General features: G+C 53.5%; 2 protein-coding genes across 2 annotated transcripts; one reads left to right on the top strand and one right to left on the bottom strand.

The window, feature by feature from the left end:
- Nucleotides 1–12,027: 12,027 nt before the first annotated feature.
- Nucleotides 12,028–12,576, bottom strand: LOC113991154 (keratin-associated protein 10-8-like). Its single transcript, XM_027727247.1, has one exon. It carries the CDS (start codon nt 12,574–12,576, stop codon nt 12,028–12,030), a length of 549 nt encoding a protein of 182 aa, XP_027583048.1.
- Nucleotides 12,577–17,831: 5,255 nt separating this feature from the next.
- On the top strand, nt 17,832–18,408 carry LOC113991196 (claw keratin-like). The gene has a single exon (XM_027727300.2). The coding sequence runs from the start codon at nt 17,866–17,868 to the stop codon at nt 18,364–18,366; it is 501 nt and encodes a 166-aa protein (XP_027583101.2). The 5' UTR covers nt 17,832–17,865; the 3' UTR covers nt 18,367–18,408.
- Nucleotides 18,409–19,674: the final 1,266 nt, after the last annotated feature.

Below are 19,674 nucleotides of genomic sequence, written 5' to 3'. Positions count from 1 at the left end.
TCCACCACCTCCTCCTCCACTAATAATGATGGGGCCTTGTCCCTGGTGGCCCGAACCACCTCCACCTCCACCACTACCACCCCCAATGCAGATGGGACCCTGGCCTTTGTGGCCTCCTCCACCACCTCCTCCACCACCCCCACTGCTGCCTCCCTCAATAATGATAACGCCTTTGCCCTGCTGGCCTGACCCACCTCCTCCTCCTCCACCACCTCCACCACCACCTCCGCTAATAATGATGGGACCTTGGCCCTGGTGGCCTGAACCACCTCCACCTCCACCACTTCCACCCCCAATGCAGATGGGACCCTGGCCTTGGTAGCCCCCACCACCACCTCCTCCACCACCCCCACTGCTGCCTCCCTCAATAATGATGATGCCTTTGCCCTGCTGGCCTGACCCACCTCCTCCTCCTCCTCCTCCCCCTCCGATGCTGCCACTTGGGATGCAGATGGGAATATGGCTCTGGTGGCCACCTCCACCTCCTCCCCCTCCTCCTCCTCCTCCTCCTCCACTGATAATAATGGGACCTTGGCTCTGTTGCCCTCCACCTCCTCCTCCTCCTCCTCCTCCTCCTCCTCCTCCTCCTCCTCCTCCAATAATGCAGATGGATCCTTGGCTCTGCTGGCCTCCTCCTCCTCCTCCTCCTCCTCCTCCTCCTCCTCCTCCTGCACAGGAGTGGATCTGATACACGGCCCCACCGCCGCTGCCGCCTCCTCCGCCGCAGCAGCCGCCTCCTCCTCCTCCTCCTCCATGGCAGGACGATCCCTGGCTCTGGTATCCAATGGATCCTCCTCCACCGCTGCTGTGGCAGCAGCAGCATCCTCCTCCTCCTCCTCCACCGCCGTGGCATCCACCTCCTCCTCCGCCGCCGTGGCAGCCCCCGGACTGCTCAGACACCCCTTGGCCATCGCCCTTCTGCTGGTGGGAACCCATCGTCCCAAATGTTGTGGAGTCCTCCAAGAGAAAGGAGAAAAACAGGCCTGAAGAACATCCAGGGGGAGGGAAACTTGTGTTTCTTGTGCCACCCCATCCCCTCCCAGTGGCAGCTCAACACAGGGTCCACACAAGGCCTTGGCTTCCCTTTTTGCTCCCTCCCTGGCAGCTGATGCAAAAGGGTATTTTCAGCATCAGGAGTTAACACATTAAAAGGAAAAGCTGGGAAGTTTTCAGCTTATTCCATATCAAGTCTTCTACAGAACTGCCTTATCCATATTTAATTTCCCTTTCTTTATCTAGGACAAGTGCAACCAGAATAATTCCTTAATAATTCCCTCTTGCAGCAGGTTGTCAGAGTGACACTGCAAGCGGCACACGAGGCCCTGGTGCTCCAGAATTACCCTCATCCAAGTGTGGTTTGGGAATTTTGAAGGGAATGCTTGGGGATAGGGATTAAAATTCCACAGCTACAAGAAACAAAGAACACAGGTCATCATTTGCATAACAATAATTTGGTTGAGCTTTGAAATTCTCCAATCTTGGTCTCAAAGGAGCACAGTGAGTGCTTTATTTCTTCCTAAAAATGAGAAGGAAGAGGAAGAGCCTGTGGAAAAGTTATCAGCAATGCAAAAGAAGGGGGAAAAAAGCAGCTGCACCGAGTTTCAGCAGCTCCAGGTCACTCTGAAGGGTTTGATGTGTGTCTGTGCCCAAGGGATGCTCTGAGGTTTGAGCACTTCTTTGGTACTTGAATCCCCCCCAACCCACGTCCTTCTGCTGGCAGAATAATTTCTCTTCCTCTGACAGGCAGCTCTAAAATGAAAGGGATCTACAGGTCAATGGGCTGAGGTGTCCAAACTGCTGGAGGACAAAGTGGCTCCTCCAAGAAAAAAACCTGGTCAAAACCCCAATCCTTTCCCATTTAGACAAAAGGCTGGAAAATGAGAATAATCTCCCATTTTGTGTTTCATTTCTTTTGTTTCCCACTCTTTGCTAAGAACCCGCAAACCCTCTTTTTCCTGCCCTTTTCCTCAGGATTAATATTCCAGGAGCTTCGTTTACGTGGTGGCACCACGTGATGTTGGGCCCAGAGGAATCCAAGGGGCTCCAAACACCAGGTTTTCTGTGTCCCAGCTCTCCACTTTTCCTGTGGGATTACATAATCCCTGAACTGTTGGGAAAGAAAGAAGTTCCTGCAAATGAAGAGGAATTTTCGGACTGTGAGACCCCAAAGCCGTTATTTCTGCCACCTTTTCCAGCTGAGCATCCCAAGCCTGATCAGCCCAGTGAGTTCCCATCAGGAAATATCAATATCTTACCGTGTCCCACGGCACGAACCAGTGGAAAGGAGTCAAATGGAGTGAGGGAACGTGGTGTGGGAGAACTTTTATATAGTATCTAGTCCTCCTCTAGGAAAGAAACAATGACAGATTTATTTACCAGCCAAACCCCACCCCAACTACCCACTTAGCATAATCTGGGGCTCTGTCATTTGAGATCGGTATCTCCCTTCCTTCCACCACCTCTTTTGTTTTCAGCTGCATTAAAATCACTGGATGGCTCCACCTACTCCAAGCAAAGTGAGGGAACAGGGAAAAGCAGAGGGGCTGCTGCACTGCCAGGATGGACAAGTGACTTAATTCCACGTCCCCTCACGGAGGGGTCCAACGTTCCAGAGAGGGAACACGAGGGGGGAAAGAGGCACTTTTGCCTCTGTGCATGAGGGTAATTTATTCCTCATTCTGGCCAATATCCTGAACCCCCAGACGTGGCCCTGGTGTGTCATTAACTGTGTTGCAACCCTGGATTATACGTTATGGGTGACACCCACGTCACCCCCACGGGCTGTGGGGACACACGTCGGACTCCAATGAGTCCGAGGAGCTGCAGCTCCCCAAAATCAACACATGATGCAAAGCTGGGAGGCTCCGGGTCATTCACAGCCTTGGAGGGTTTGACCTACAGAGAGTGAGGGGAAGGAACCCAGAGAGCCAAAGAAGCAGGGAAGGGGCTTTGGGAATTGGGATTGTTCAGCTTTGGGGTGACCCAACTGTGGCCTTACAGGACCTGAAGGAGCTACAAGAAACTTGGGGAGAGACTATTTCCGAGGGCCTGGAGTGACAGGACAAGGGGCTACATCTCTGCAGTGGACAGATAAATATGCAACAGCTTCTCCTTAAACCTTGTAGGAGCATCAGAACAGGGAAAATCCCTTTTGCTGAGAGAGAATAATTTATTGCACTCAGTATTTTACTACACTTGCCTCTGGGTTAAGAGATAAAAGGGGGGTTTTCTTTATTCTCCTCTTGTAGCTCCTCAGCCCTTCACTGCAGGGGAATTCTGGATAATTTGCTCACACTTTCCATGCCTCCCTTCTGCCAAATTGGAATTATAACAAGCAGCAGCAGCAAGTTCCTCCAAGAAAACCCTCCAGCTCCAGGCAGAGTTGGAAGGATCTTTCACTCAGATGTCGATGATTGAGGCAACGGGAACGTGATTTATGATTCCAGAGCTGTTCTTGGTGCCACCCAAGTGCCTCCTTCCTGCCCTGGAGCACGAGACTGCTCAGCCTTATCTCATCTGGGCACTGCTGCAGCTCAGACAGGGCCCTTCACCCTCACCAACCCCCCCAGTGTGGCCTGCAGGGAGGTGGCATCACCACCAGTGGCAGAGGACAAGGGACCCTCTCCCCAGCACACAGTGAAGGGCTGTGGGACCCTCTCCCCAGGGCTCTGTTAAAGGCTCTCATCTGAAAGGCATTTCATGGGATTCCTGCAGAGTTTCAACTGTAAAAGTCCCCAGAAGTCTATTATTAAATCTTTAAAATCAATTTAATGGGATCAATTCCACGGGATCAATTAAATCCCACTGCCTGTCATTAAACCTTTTGGAAGTCTCTCAGCCAGTGTCACTCCCAAGTGATGCTGCTCAAGGTTCTCTGGCTGCTGGAGGGGACAAGGATGAATTTCCAAGTGGGAAGAGCCAAATAAAGTTAAATGACATAAAAATCCCTTCCCCTCCCAGCCTTTCCCCAAGGTTTGGGGCAGCATTTCCTACGACCCCCCAGTGATGTTTGCCAGGAACCCCCAGCTGAGACCATCCAGCTCCTCTGGGATGTGTCCAGCTCCCAGGGGGGTGTCCAAGCCCCTCCGTGGTGTGGCTGGAGCAGGGAGAGAAGTAGGGCAGGGGAACCAGATGTCAAGGGATTCAGTGTTTGTCTGAAAACCACATGCAGGGCTGTGGTTGCAGCACATACTTAGCATATCTAGAACAGCTTGTTTATCTCTGCTCTGGAGGTCAAGGGCGGTCAGGAGGCAGTGGAAGAGCTTTAGCACGTCCTGGCACATCAAAGTTGGGTCCTGGGATTGGAGGTGCTGGGGAGTGGGGAATAACAAAGCTGGATTTGGGTGCTCCAAATGAGCACAGCCCTGGGGAGGGAACCCCGAGTGCCGTGTCCAGGGCTGGGGCCCTCAGGGCAAGAGGGACCTGGAGGGGCTGGGGCACGTCCAGGGAAGGGAACAGAGCTGGGGAAGGGGCTGGAGCAGCAGGAGAAGGGTCTGGAGAACTCCTGAGGGAGCTGGGGGGGCTCAGCCTGGAGAAAAGGAGGCTCAGGGGGGACCTTCTCACTCTCTCCAGCTCCCTGACAGAAGGGGGGAGCCGGGGGGGAATTCGAGAACACATTCCCGCATTTCACCAGCAAAGTTAAATGCTCACATTAAATTAATTAATTAATTTATTACACTTCACATTAAATAAAATTAGCTTTAAAGCCAGTCTCAGTCCTGGCTGAGCTCACTGACATCTCTCATCTGTTAATTATAAAAGTGTTTTGCTTCCAACCAGCCGCTCCTTTGCACTAATGAAGGTCCCTCTTCCAAGGCATAAAAATGGGAGTTTTGCTACTAAAGACTGGAAATCAGGGAAAGCAGAACTGTGTCTCCATCCTATGCAAAGGGCAGAGTGATACAGAATTACAGAACCATGGAATGGTTTGGGTTGGAAGGGACCTTAAAGCTCATCTCATTCCACCCCCTGCCATGGGCAGGGACACTGCTCCAGGTCGCTCCAACCTGGCCTTGGACACTTCCAGGGATGGGGCAGCTTCTCTGGGCAACCTGTGCTAGTGGCAAAGTCTCAAACCTGGGGGTGAATCCAAAGCTTTAAAATCTCTGCCTGATGCTTCATCCCCAGGGAAAGCCCCAGCTAAACCCCCCTGCAGAGGCCGAGCTCTGCAGCAGTTTGGGGTCAGAGCTCCCTTAAGTGATTTCATGCAGAGACCCCCAAACGATGCCCTGTGCACTGAATATTTGGGCTCACTCTGAAGCACAGGCTGGAGCTCCCAGGGCTGTCCCAGAAGGGTGGAGTGGGATTGCCACAGAGCCCTAAGTGCTCTCATGATGCTCGTTTACCTCCTGATTACATCCTGGGTGTGGGTTGTGAAAGAGGTGTGTGATCCTCACATCCGTCCTGCTTGGAGAAGAAGGCCCCACTCTGGGCACCAGGTGGGCTGGATGTGCCCCCAGGAGACATCTGGGTACTTCCTGCAGCTCTCCCATAATTTCCTGTCCCAGCTGTGTTTGTGTCACAGGGTGGTGGGGTGAGGATGGGAGGTGGTGGGATGGACCTTCATCTGCTGGTCCTTGACGTAATTCACCTCTCCCTCAGCCTCCAGTTTGTCCCTCTGTAGCTTAATTTGGCAAAACCTTTAATGACATGGGCTAAAGCACAAGTCCCCTGCCACGTCCATCGAGGGACTGGGGGACACTTTTCCAGCGAGGTGGACACGGAGCAACTCTCAGGGCACAACATCTCCCCTGTGCCCCCAACTGCTCTGGGCCTTCAGAGACTGGGCTCAGTGGTCCTTGAGAAGGGCAGGAAGAAGACTCAGAGCAGCCTGATCTCGTCACTGCCACCACAGCCAGACCTGCCCTCCCTCCCTCGGTGCCAGACGAGAGGTGATGCAAGAGTTGGGATGTTGGGATGACAGACACCCAGACAGGAGGTGAGCACGTGGCTGTGCCCAGCAGGGAGGCCACCCCCGGTTCATGGGGGTGCCCCCAGCTCTGGCACAGTCAGTTCCTGCATCCTGAGGCCACACATCCCCCTCCCTCCAGCACAAACTGCTCTTCTCCTTCCCACAGTCTCACTTCCCTCCCTGCCCATTTCTTCAGCCAAGGCACAGCCTCCCTCTCTACCCACTTAATCCTCGGTGTCACACGGGGGCAGGAGCTGGAAATGAAGGATTAGTTTTAATCTGGAGCTGCTCTGCCTCCACTCCTTGGGTTCTGCTTTTATTCTGGGGATCAAAGCTTTCAATCCTCTCCTCAGTGCCAGCTCTCCCTCCCCAGGTCTGTCCACTGAGAAATTGCCTTTCTATGGTACTAAACCACCTGTGACCTCGGCTGGGGCTCCTTCTGGGAGGATTTCTCCTGATTTCAACACGTGGTGTGACTTTTATCTCTCTGCCAAGGGATGTCAACACAGTGACAAGGAGCTTTGTGTACCCCAACCAGAACAACTTTCCCCAGTAATTAATAACCAATGGCTTTGGCAGCTGAACAGTCCATTGTCCAGCTGTGGCTTCCTTTCCCAGTTTCACTTTTATTTGTCCCTGCACTTTGCCACACACATCAAAGCCATGGGCACACCCCGTTTTCCACGTTCTTCTTTCCCCCACCTCAGTTCCTCATTCCTCCAAAGCTCGTTGGGAAATTATTGGTGCTACCACGGGAGTTTGGGAGCCATGGAACGGGGTGACCTGGGACAGCACTGCAGCTCTGGGAGGGCAAAGCTCATGGTAACACAACCTTGTCTGGCTTTAAACCACAGAGGCCACAACAGAGAAATGTCCTGCACATCAAAATGTTTCCAACTGCTCTGGTCAGGACCTGAAAAAATTTGGTGGTGTTTGAGTGCAGGTCATAAGTTGATAAAGGGACTGGAGCCCCTCCCCTGTGCAGACAGGCTGGGAGAGCTGGGAATGTTCAGCCTGGAGAGGAGAAGGTTGTGTGGAGACCTCAGAGCCCCTTCCAGGGTCTGAAGGGGCTGCAGGGAAGCTGGAGGGGGGCTGTTCATCAGGAACTGGGGTGACAGGACAAGGGAGGTGGGTTCAGCCTGACAGAGGGGAAATTTAGGTTGGATATTGGGAAGGAATTGTCCCCTGTGAGGGTGGGGAGGCCCTGGCACAGGTTGCCCAGAGAAGCTGTGGCTGCCCCATCCCTGGAAGTGCCCTAGGCCAGGCTGGAGCTACCTGGGATAGTGGAGGGTGTCCCAGCAGTGTGTGCAAACAGGAATTATTACTTTTAAATAACTCCAATGTCTAACATTTCAGAAAAAGTGGAAGAACACTTGGGAAAAAAAAATCAAATCTGCGTCTTTCTGACAAACCCCAACCTGGAGCTGAGTCTGAGCGAGGGAGGCAAGAGGCAGATAAAGAAAAAAGAGAGATAAGGGAAACTTGAGCAAGAGCCCTGCACTGGACGTGCAGATCTCTTATCACACCCACAGCCTCAGCACTGCAGATTTTGTAATGGGAGCAGAGATTGGGGCACGAAGGGAAGGTGAGGAAAGACACCCCGGTGGTGCCTCCAAGCCCAGGGGTGCCCTTCCTTTGCATGGCCCTGGCATGGGCAGCCACGGGGGGACACAGAGCCAGGCATGAGCCTCACGCTGGGGAGCACTGAGGGAACCCCAAACCCCTGGTTTCTGAAAGCTCAGCCTTGGTTTTCCTCACACACAGAGCCTGGGCTTTAACCCACCCAAAATCCCACAGTGAAAAGCAACTTCCTTCCTCCAGACAGCAATCTCTGGCCTGTGTTGGTTGTGTAATTCCAGTTCTAGTCAAACCAACCCATCATCTCTGGTATTGGACTTCCCACTCGGGTGACCAGAGAGAGCCCCAAACCACTGTCCCTTTGTCGGGGGGAAGGACCATTTCCTTCTGTTCCCAGCGGGGGAATGGGACACAGAAGGGACCCCCAGCCCACAGAGGCATCACCTCCTGAGCCAGACTTCCTGTCCTGATAAGGGAACACCTGGTGTGCCAGGCAATTATGGACACTCAGGCCGGAGATTCCCAATTCATCCAGCTCAGGGCTGTGGCTCGGAGACATCCCCGCTCCTGGGAACACGTGGCAGGATGTTCATGGGAAGCATCTGCCCACTGCCCGACCCGCTGGCACTGCGTGGGAGCAATAGTTTGGAGTCCTTTGGTTCTAATGAAGCTGTTCCTGGGTTGGGGCAGTGTGGGGAGAGCCAGGCCTGGCATTTTTTCCCAGCTTATTTGCACAGCAGGAGGGAATTCCGCTGCCTCCCAGTAACCTGGGCTAGTGGGAGGTGTCCCTGCCCACGACAGAGGGGTTGGAATATGACCTTTAATATGATTGATATGGTTAAAGATGGTCTTTAAGGTCCCTTCCATCCCAAACCATTTTGTGATTCTATAATTTCACATTTCAAGTTCTTCCTAGAGGGAACCTCACAAAGAGGGACAACAAACCCCTGTGGTTTCGTGTTGTTTCGCTCCCAAAGATTGGAGCAAGTCCTTCTTTTTATCCTGCTTTGCACCAAACCTTTTCTCTTCGCCCTCAGGAGTTTTCCAGGGCCCCCCCACAGCAGCTCGTGGGCATTTCCCCGTTCTCTCCTCCTCAGGGAGCATTTCTGAGATGCCAGGAGGGCTGGCGTTGGGCAAACGTGTCATTTGTCACCTGGGCACCAGCAGGGCTCCAGCTGCGTCACAGCCAACCTGATTCCAGTGGCCACCCCGGATCCGTGGGGACAGGGACCAGCCCCTTGGGAGGAGGGAGCTGCTCCTGGCCCGGCCAGTCCAACGGCATCGCTTCCTGTTTTGCTGTCCCACCCAGCCCTTAGTGGGTCACCTGCCCAGTTCTTTCCCTGTGACACTGAGGCAGTTTCCTCCCCACGTTATTCAGCTGCTTTGCTCCAGCCCATTCCAATTACAGGCATCAAATGGAAAGTGTTAATTGCTCCATTCATTATGGGCAGGAGTCACATCCGACTGGTGATCTGTTTGCCTGGGAACTCCCCACAGGCCTGGCCAGGCTCTGAGCCCAAGATGAGCTGGTCTGGCACTGAGGGGAGGACAGCTGGAGTAAGGAATGTCACCAACATCACCAGCACAGGGGACCCCCTCCACTGACCCCCCCTCAAGGAGCATTTGCTGACCATGCAGCTCCCTGGATCAGGACCCAGAGCCCACCAGAACCAGCACCAGTTTTAGGTTGACAGTTTGGAGCAGGGGAAGCCTCGTGGCTCCAGAGCATCAGGAATTTTAAGGATGCTGGAGCATTTCCCCCTCACTAACAGCTGATTCCTGGTTACTTCACTGAAGGACAGGAAACCCCAGCCTGGTTTGTAGGAGACATCTGAAATATGATGTTCTGCACGGGGTGGGGGCATCTGAAGGAGGGATCCTTATCCTATTTCCAAGGGCCTGGAGTGCCAGGACAGGGGGGAATGGCTTCACACTGACAGGCAGGAGGTTTACATGGATATGGGGAAGAAATCCTTCCCTGTGAGGGTGGGGAGGCCCTGGCACAGGTTGCCCAGGGAAGCTGTGGCTGCCCCATCCCTGGAAGTGCCCAAGGCCAGGTTGGAACAACCTGGAATAGAGGAAGGTGTCCCTGCCCATGGCAGGGGGTGGCACTGGATGAGCTTTAAGACCCCTTCCACAGAACCGCGGTGAAATGTTGCCTCATTAAACGGCAGAAATGGGGGGCTGAGCCCTTCCGAGCTCCCTGCAGAACCCCAGCCCTCCCACGAGCGTGCCAAGGGCTCCTCTGCCCGTCTCCTCCTCCCTGGGTGCACCCACAGCCGGGGCTGGGCTGGGCTGGGCTGCGCTCGTTAATCAGCAGTTAATTAGAACAGCCGCCGCTGAGCTCCTGTCACGCACCAGCTCATCCCAAACAGCTCCGGGAACGGGGGCGGAGACAGGAGGTAACAAATTCCTGCGGCTCAGCCCCTGCTCGGCCACGGGATGGAGCTGCAGGATCGGGGAACGCTTCGGGTCGGAAGAGACCTCGAACATCTCGTTCCGGTCCGCGAGGGACACCTCCCACTACTCCCAGGTAACTCCCAGCCCTGTCCAACGTGGCCTTGGACACCTCCAGGGCATCCCCAGCTTCTCTGGCCAATACGGGGGGGCTCATATAACGTTATTTGGCATTAAGGGACTGAGCTGCTGTTTGTTTTCAGCCCCAGACCCCCGGGGCGGGGCTGGGTGAAGGTGCAGCTCCCCAGGGCAGGTTGGCCTTGCTGCTGGACCTGTGCTGCTTCCAGCACAGCTCTGACCCGATATTCCCAGTCTCGCTGGGCTGGCCCACCCAGACCACACATCATTTTGACTTTAACCACCTCGGTGCATCTGTCTGCCTCTGCAGACAGCCCTGAGAGCTTGGTAGAGGTTTCTGAAAGGCAGAGACACTCTAAATGCCTCTCTAAGTACTCAGCCTCTTTGTTTTTTAATTCGGAATAATGAGAAACGTGGCAGTTGCCTCCCAGCTTATTGAGAGAGCAGACAGCTGCCTTCCCAGACACACTGAGATGCAAATCACTGCGAGTTCGGTTGCAGTACTTTTGTCCGGGAGTGGGAGAGCTCGGCGGAGTTGGGTGAATGATGCAGAGGGAGGGAGGAACAGAGAAGTTCCTCAGATGAACACGCAGCAGTGGCTCCCTGGGACCACTGCCATGAAGGTGCGGGTGAAAAGTCCTGAGAGGAGCAGGAAGGGATCCTTTGTTCGTGTTGCTGCTGTAACCTGGGGGCGTTCGGGGCTCCCGCGGAGCCCGGGGCAGTTCGGTGTGGAGCCCTCAGCCCTGGGAGTGTCTGTGCCTGGGGCTCCCTCCTGCTCCCCGAATCCATCGGCCACGCGAGGGAGCGCAAGGAATTGCTGCGGTGCCGCTGACAAGTGCCCGAGGAACGATTTAGGGGCAATTTAATGGGGATTTCGCGGTGGATGGGGTGGGAACACCTCCCTTGGTGAGCAGCTCAGTGTCCCACACGTGGAGCTGCGTGGGGTTGGAGCTCTGCCCTGACAATTCCAGTGCCTGGGACTTGGTGATTCCCTGGGTTTGTCACCCCACAGCTGCCTCAGCTTCCCTGGGAGTTGTCTGGAGATCCTCTGTGGGCAGCTGGGGAGTTATTCCTAGCCCAGGTTGGAATTGGAGCTTGTCTGTCCCTGGCTGGGGATTTTCAGCTCCGAGTCGAGTGTGAGAAGGGATGGAGGGGAAAACCCAACCCCATTAGAAAGCAAATGGTTGGATGCAGTAGAGGTTTTATTGTGAGATGTCGGGGATAGAGAATAAAGTCATGCAGACTAAGAACTTCCAGCTGGTACATCGGAGGTGGATGTTTGAGCAGTAAGTGCTTCAAGAGTGAGTTGCTTCACACAATAGACCCCCTTGACTTGAAAGTCAATTTCTGTTTTCCCCCATTTTACATTTGTTGTCTTATTTCTGTTGATGGTGTAGAAAACAAAGTGCAGGATTTAAATAACAGAGTCACTGAGGTTGGAAAAGCCCTACAGGATCATCGAGTCCCCCCTGTGCCCCATCCCCACCTTGTTCCCAGCCCAGAGCACTCAGTGCCACTGCCAGTCCTTCCTTGGACACCTCCAGGGCTGGGGACTCCACCACCTCCCTGGGCAAAAAAACCCCATTTTCTTCACAAATTTTCCTCTGGTGCAAAGTCAAGAGCAGAAAGAAATGTTTATTGTTAGCAGGACGAGCAGGAAAGGCCCCGTTTTTTGTTGGCACTGGGGCTGCTTTGATGTAACATCATCTGTGTGAGTGACTGTGCCCTGGTAAAACTCACACCTCCTTTACACAGCAGGGACAGAACTGTCCTCCTGCAGCTGAGACCTGGCCCGGGGGGGGCAAGAGACTGAAGATAGGAAGAGATGAGACCTCTAAACCTAATACAGAGCATAACAGAGAGGATTCACTGAGGGCTGGGTTTTAGAGGTGTCAGGATGCCCCAGAGCTCTGGTGGTTCCAGAAGAGTCGTGCTCCCGAGAGCTGGTGAGGGTGAGTCTGGCTCTTCACCCCCTGGGTGTCCTGTGGGCACCTCCCAGGGCTTTATTGCTGCCCACAGTTGTACTGGTAGCTGTTGGACCACTGGTACGAGTAAGGGTAGGAGCTGTGTTGGCACAGGGGAGCTGGGACACACACCTGAGGGGCTGGGACACACACCTGAGGGGCTGGGACACACACCTGAGGGGCTGGGACACACACCTGAGGAGTGGGGGCACACACCTGAGGGCACCTCTTCACGCCCACCTGCCCACACTGGGACAGGCAGAGCTGCTCCCTGCCCGTCCCCTGGGGCTGAGGGAAGGTCACAGTGCAGGGGTTGAGGCTCCTGGGGCTGCAGCAGCAGGAGGAGGAGGAGGAGGAGCAGGAGTGACCTTCCACCACGTGTGTCTCCACACAGCCCGAGGAGCAGCGAGGGCTCTGCAGGGTCCTCCTCACACTGCACACCTTGGCAGCCGTGGGGGCACACCCCGGGCACTGCACACACTTCACCACCCCGGGGGGGTGGCACTGCTGGGGGAACACGGGCGGGGGGCACTTCATTCCAGCCGGGATGTAACGCTGCTGCTTGTACTGGTACCTGTAGTAGGACATCGTTCCGGGGGGGAATGGGCCTGGAAAACAAATCAGGGGAGAGGGGTGAGGGAACTCCCTGCAGGTCTGGGGTGTGGAACTGCTGCTTGTGTTGGGACCTGGAGTAAGACACGGTTCTGGGGGAGAAATGAACCTAAAAGGGCCAAGTAGGGGAGAAAAGCGAAGGAATTCCCTGCAAAGCGTGCGATGGGAATCGAGGGGCCCAGACCTGGACACAGCACTCCAGGTGCCCTCCCCAGTGCCCAGCACAGAGGGGCAATCCCTGCCCTGCTCTGGGACATCCCAGCTCTCTCTGCCACACGTGGAGGACCCAAGGAGTCCGTTCCAAGGATGTGACTGAGCACAGGGAAGTGCTGAGACCTTGGATTTCCTAATAACAGTTTAAAATCTGCCTGCAGATCAGCTTCCTCAGCACCAGCACATGGCTCTGGGGCATCTGCACCGTGCAATTTGGTGGCAGTTGACTCTGCAGATGTACAGGACAACTCATCCCATTCCACCCCTGCCATGGGCAGGGACACCCTCCACTATCCCAGGTTGCTCCAACCTGGCCTTGGACACTCCCAGGGCTGGGGCAGCCACAAGCTTCTCTGGGAAAGCCATTGCAGGGCCTCCCCACCCTCACAGGGGACAATTCCTTCCCAATATCCAACCTGAATTTCCCCTCTGTCAGTCTGAACCCACCCCCTTGTCCTGTCACCCCAGTTCCTGATGAACATCCCTCTCCAGCTTCCCTGCAGCCCCTTCAGACCCTGGAAGGGGCTCTGAGGTCTCCACACAACCTTCTCCTCTCCAGGCTGAACATTCCCAGCTCTCCCAGCCTGTCAAAGGCTGATCCAAACCTGGCTCTTGCTGTAAGAGGGAGGCAATAGTAACTCTTCTAAGGAAGAATCCCCCAAAAAGTGCACAAAAAAGGGTCTCAGACAGGCAGAAGCCTTTTCCAGATAAAAATTATCAGTAATCCACCCCAGTCTCTGATCTGGATTGTGAAGTTCAGCTGCCAACAGAAATAGTCACTTGAACCACTAAAATAAGTGGAGAAATGTAGAAGTCGGTTTTAACAAAGCAAATTAAAGATGTGGGGACCTAAATAGCCAGATCAGAGTGGAATCCACATCCCAAATTGGGTGAGGTTCTGTAAATCTCAGGCTCAGCTTTAAAAACCTGTATCTGCCTCTGCCTTTAGAGAAACCAATCCCAAATAACCCACAAACCCAAGAACCTTTGAAAAAACCATCCCTCTTAATTCCCAGCGTCAGATATTTCTGCAGGGTCCAGTTTCCAGTTCAAAGTGCCAACAAAATGTTATTTTCCCAGTTAGAAATAGAAGGAGGCAAATAACTTACCGAGCTCGCAGTGGAGAGCAAGAACTGGATTGAAAGCTTGGAAAAGGGTGTTTTTATATGGTGTTTTTATAGTCCTTCAGACCACGGAAACCCTGAGCCACTGTGGATCAGATCCTAATTAGCTACGGGGGGGAATTTGTTCCTATGCCACTTTTTCACTGGCTGTAATTATTTTACTCATTTGTGCTCGTTAATGCTTTGTTATCCCTAAATCCCATGGAAAACACCTCACACCCCAGGGTTGGTTTCATTTTAAACCTTTATGGGAGACGGAAAAGCCGCCTTTTATTCTGTTGACCTCATTAGTTCCATCAGGAAATGGATCCCTCTCCTCTCAAAGCTGCTTTTTGCAGCCTGACAGTCCAGAGGCAGCAGCAGGAGTGGGAGATGCAGCTTCTCACTCCGTTTTTCCTGCAGATGAGGAGCTGGGACGTTGGGGAACGTGGCTTTGCAAAGGGAGGGACGGAGCCACCCCTGCCCTTGCAAAATGTTCCGTCCCAGCGACCCCAAAGCAGGGAGAGCTTTCCAGTGCTCCCATTCTCCTGCCCTACGACCATCCCCAGAGCTCCTGCCCGGCTCCCAGAGCTCAGCTGGGGCTGTGCTGCTGCTCCCTGTCCCTGTGCCTTGTCCTGGTCCATCAGCAGAGAGACTGTGATGTAATTAAGAGCCTTTGATGTCCTGAGACGCAGCCTGTAAATTGGCTGAGTGCTGGCATTGCTCATCCCGGGGCTGAGCTCGGCCCGTGTAAAACATTAATGAGCATTTGGGAGCAGTTTGAAGAGGTCCTGTTGGGAAGGTGCTATTTAATAACCCGTCAGTGCTACTCTTGTTTTATAGGCAGGTGTAAACAGCTGTCTGTGCAATCCCAGCTCTGTCAGGAGTGTCTTCATTTATCAAAGCTCAGGTGTCTTCATTTGTCAAAGCTGAGCTGTCTCAATTCAGCAGCAGAGCAAAGCTGAGCTGTGAGGTGAGAACAGGCCCTCACACAGGTCCTGCCACTGTGTTTATTCTTTTTTCCCCTCCCCAGCTCGGAGCATCTCCTTAGAAAAAGTCCTGGTGCAGGCAGTGCTTTACCTCCCTAGTGAATGTACTACAGGGTTGTGTGTTCTGAGGGGGAATGGAGTTCTCATGGAACGGTTTGGGTTGGGAAGGACATTGAAGATCATCTCATTCCAACCCCCCTGCCCTGGGGCAGAGGTTGGACTCGATGATCCTGGAGGTCTTTTCCGATCTAAATAATTCTGGGATCTGGTGATTCTATTTTTTTGGGATGCATTGGATCACTGGTACCTGCCTGCTTCATGGAACAGTTTGCCCAAATAAATGTCTTCAGAGAGCTCCCTCCTCCCATGTTGAGCTCTCGCTTGGTCCTTTAAGGTTTTATCCTGACGGATGATTTTTGTTTTGCATCGTCAGTTTTCAGAGTGCTGGGCTTTGATTCTTCAGCTTGTTTTACCTGGGGAGTGGAGCTGACACAGGCCCAGTTCTGTTGTCTTCCCTCCTGAGCTGCTGAGTCCTGGCTCCCGTTCAGCCCCCGACTCATCACTTCTGTCTCCTCCCTGTCCCTGGTTGGAGTCACAACACCCTCGTTAAAAACCATCCACGTGCCAGCCCCGGTTGTGTGGAGCACTAATGAGCTGTTCTGATGTGCTCTGGAAAGGCTTTCAGAAAGCCTTGGCGTGATTGTTGTCAGTGTTAATCTCCATGTTCAGATAAATCCGCCCCACAGTGACGTGAACCCCGAGCAGTTTTCCGCAGAAAACAAATCCCAGCAGTGGGGATTCCTCTCACACTGGAGGAAAGATCTTGGCTTTGAATTATTAATAAATCTCTAATATAGGATTTAACATTTAGTTTTATCTTCAGCTGGCTAAAACTGGTAATGAGGTGTTTAATTCCCGTGTGTTTGGGGAATTACTCTGGGGATAAATAGCTGCCCAGTCTAAGCTGAATCTCAGCACATGTTGAAATTCTTATTCAACACGTGGTTATCTTCAGTTATTAGTTGTGGCTGGAAGTGTCCAAGGCCAGGTTGGACAGGGCTTGGAGCAACCTGGGCTAGTGGAAGGTGCCCCTGCCCATGGCAGGGGGTGGGACTGGATGATCTCGAAAGTCCCTTCCAACCCCACCCATTCCATGATTCCACGGTAGAAAATGCAGAGCCAGTTTTCCAAAGGAGCTGCAGATCTCTTCTGTCATCCCCAGACATTGTGACAGGGTGAAGATAAACCTCGGTGTGCAGTTAAACTGGCAGAACATCCCATGTTTTCCCATTGCTGTGGAAATCTGGGCTGAGGTTTCAGCTGCACAGCAGCACAGTGCCAGGGGGTCCAGTCCTGCCCTCAGAGTCATTCTGCTGCCAGTCTGGTGAGATATCCCAGAATCCCAGAGCAGCTGGGGTTGGAAGGGACCTCTGGAGTCACCCTTGCCATCCTTGGCATCGGTTGCTGACTCAGTTGGGTGTCAGAGCAGCTCTGGCTGATGTTTAACAGGATGATAACCCCACACCAGCAGCTGCATTCCATCAGCAGCTGGGCTTCCAGAATGCAGCTTCCACTTGTTGTTCCACAGAGTTGCTGTTACAGTGGCTTTTGGTGCCCTTTTAATTGGAGAAGCGACTCACTGGCAAAAATGCCTGACAAGGTCTTGCCTCAGCCACACCCTGTTTATGGCCTTTTTGCCATCCCCCTAATCCAGCCATGATTTACAGCTTCACGAATGCGGGGCATTTAATTCCATATAAAATGTGCTCTTGCCCTTCTTTCCTTTTTTATGGGTAAAACGTGTTAGAGAATCGTGTGCTCGGCGTCCAGCTGGGAGAGCTGCCCTGACTTACCTGGGGCTGCAGCTCTGTCAGTGCAGGAGTTCTGCACCGAGCCAGAGCTCTGACCAGGCTTTGGATTAATCTGATTTCACACAGAACCCAGAGCACAGTTTATCCCTCACTGTTTCAGCTCTTCCTGGGCTGAGTTGAGTGTGTTCTCACCCAGGAAAAAGGCTCATTGTCACCTGCCCAGGAACGAGTCCATTCAGGGAACACATCAGGGATGAACCACGTGAGCACGACATGCAGTGTCCCCTCCACATAAAACTGGGAAATAGCAGGGCCAGGAAGGCAGTAAAGGACAGGTCACGCAGGGACAGACTGATAATTACAAAGAGTGATTTATTTACACCAATTGACGTCCATACCCAAAGCTGGATCTCCAGAGAAACGTGCTCAGAGATTGATCAGGACGTTCTGCCCGTGCTGATTCATGCCCTGGGCACTCTGAGGGCGAGTATAAAAGGGCTCCCCAGCAGATCTTGGCAGATCATTCCTCTGCTCTTCTCTTGTGCTGTAGGTGAGTGACCCCTGAATTCCTCTCCTGACAAAGCCTGAGCGTAGTTTTAAGGCAGAGTCTTGTGCAAATGTTCTGGGATCAGTCTGAAGGTTTCTTGGACATGGTATTTAGTGCTCTGGTCTCGTTGATAACGTGGTGATGGGTCAAAGGTTGGACTGGATGGCCTTAGAGGTCTTTTCCAACCTGATTCTGTAAATGAATAAATTAGTGTTCAGCTACTGGCTTTGGTAAATGCAAATCTGGGTGAGATCCAAGATTTGGACTTGATGATTCTTGTGGGTCCCTCCCAACTCACAATATTCCGTGATTCTGGGATCAACATTTCACAAAGGCTTTTTCCAGATGTGTTCTACACAAGGTTTATAGGGTTTTTTTGGGTTCAAAATGAGATTTATAGGTTTTTTGGGGTTCAACACGAGATTTATAGGGTTTTTTTTGGGTTCAACACGAGATTTATAGGGGTTTTGGGGTTCAACATGAGATTTATAGGGGTTTTTTGGGTTCAACACGAGATTTATAGGGGTTTTGGGGTTCAACATGAGATTTATAGGGGTTTTTTGGGTTCAACACGAGATTTATAGGGGTCTTGGGGGTTCAACATGAGATTTATAGGTTTTTTTCTGGGTGATGAGCCACGAGAGCTCTGCCTTTCCCTCGAGCCTCTTTGCAGCCTCTCCTCACCACGTTTGAGGGCGCAGCTGATAAGAACTGATGTCCTGTGTCCCTGCTCTTCCTCAGATCCCCTCAGACCCTCCCTCCTGACGATGGTGCTGTCCCGGAGCCCCTGCACCGAGGGCTCTCCCTCGCCCTGCGGGGTGGCCGCGCCCCAGCCCGTGGCCGAGAGCTGCAACGAGCCGTGTGTGCGGCAGTGCCCCGACTCCACCGTGGTCATCTACCCCCCGCCCGTGGTGGTCACCTTCCCCGGGCCCATCCTGAGCACCTTCCCCCAGCAGAGCGTGGTGGGATCCGCGGGAGCCCCCGAGGTCGGGGTCGGGGTCGGGTCTGGGTTCGGGGCCGCCCGCACCCCCGGCGCTTCCCACGTCTACGGCGGGGCCCGCTGGGGTCGGGGGTACCCCGTGGGGAGCTGCAGGCCCTGCTAAACCCACCGGGGGTCTCTGCCCAGAGGAGAAGCCCAGCGGGGTGCAGAGACAGGGCTGAGCCCCAGGGCACAGCGTTCCGGGAGCGTTGAGGGTTTGGGGGGCACGAAAAGCATCTGTAGGTGTTGTGAACGCCCCAGAAATCCATTTATGTCCTTCTCAGATTGCCCTGCCTGATTTCCTTTTTCCTAATCCTTCCTATCTTTCCAAGTGCTCTGTTCTTGATGCTGTGGGCTGTGTTGCTAATTCCTTGGGGGCTCATAGGGATCTTTCTGGCTTTGAATAGGTTTAATTAGATATAATGAAAAAATTCTTCCCTGGGAGGGTGGTGAGACCCTGGCACAGGTTATTCCATGGGTTCCCCATCCCTGGAAGTGTTCAAGGGCAGGCTGGATGGAGCTCTGAGCAGCCTGGTCTAGTGGAAGGTGTCCCTGCCCTTGGCATTGGGGTGGAATGGGATGATTTTTAAGGTCCCTTTTAACCCCAGCTGGGGTGGAATGAGATGGTCTTTAACCCAAACCACCCTGTGCTTCTTGTGACTGTGACAACATAAAGGGATCTGCTACGAGATGCTCTTTGGATCCCTCTGTAGACTCTTTCTCTGGCTCCTGGTGGATAAAAGGGGTTGTGGTGTCAAGCAGCCCGTGCCCTGTGTCTGTGCTGGGTGCTCAGGGCTCCCCATCAGCCACTCCAGGAGTCATCCTGCACCAAACCACGGGCTGGGGGCAATCTGTGACCTGGACTGTGTAATCCTGCCTCTGTATCAGCTGCTTCTTCCTCATTAAACACGACATTGCAACACGTTGTTGGCCTCTGTGTGTGTTCCCTCCTCTCCTCCCTGTCCAGGTGCCTTTGTGCTGCTGCACCAGCCTGATCCTAGCAGGATAATGATATTCCCGAGGGATTTGGCAGTGGGTTGTCTGTGCACCTCCTTGGCACAGCAGCTCTGGGCTGTGGGTGTCCCTTCCCTTCCCACGTTTCTGGTCCTGCTCAGCTCTCAGGAGCTTTTTGCTCAGTGTTGGCTTTCCTGGCCCCTGTTCCTCAGTGTCCTCAGGCTCAGCCTCCCCAGCCAGGCATGACACAAGGGAGCAGCTGGATGGGCAGGGTTGGCATTGCCAAAAAGGGTCTGCAGCCAAATGTTACGTGAGAGCAGCTATTTTTGAGGGTAAAAATTAAATTTCTGGCTTTACTGCTCTGCTCAGTGTTTTACAACAATCATCCTGTCCCTTGTTCCCTGGGAGCAGAGCCCGACCCCCCCCCGGCTCCCCCCTCCTGTCAGGGAATTCCAGAGCCAGAAGGTCCCCCCTGAAC

This window comes from Pipra filicauda, unplaced genomic scaffold, assembly GCF_003945595.2.
Source record: "Pipra filicauda isolate LSUMZ 115617 unplaced genomic scaffold, ASM394559v2 scaffold512_size417520_pilon, whole genome shotgun sequence".
In the NCBI taxonomy this organism is placed as follows: domain Eukaryota; kingdom Metazoa; phylum Chordata; class Aves; order Passeriformes; family Pipridae; genus Pipra; species Pipra filicauda.
Note: the sequence above shows the minus strand (reverse complement) of the source record. Positions and strands in the feature narration are given on the sequence as shown.

Coding starts and splice junctions, on each gene's coding strand:
- LOC113991154 (XM_027727247.1), bottom strand. CDS start 12,576: ATGTCCTACTACAGGTACCAGTACAAGCAGCAGCGTTACATCCCGGCT.
- LOC113991196 (XM_027727300.2), top strand. CDS start 17,866: ATGAGATTTATAGGTTTTTTTCTGGGTGATGAGCCACGAGAGCTCTGC.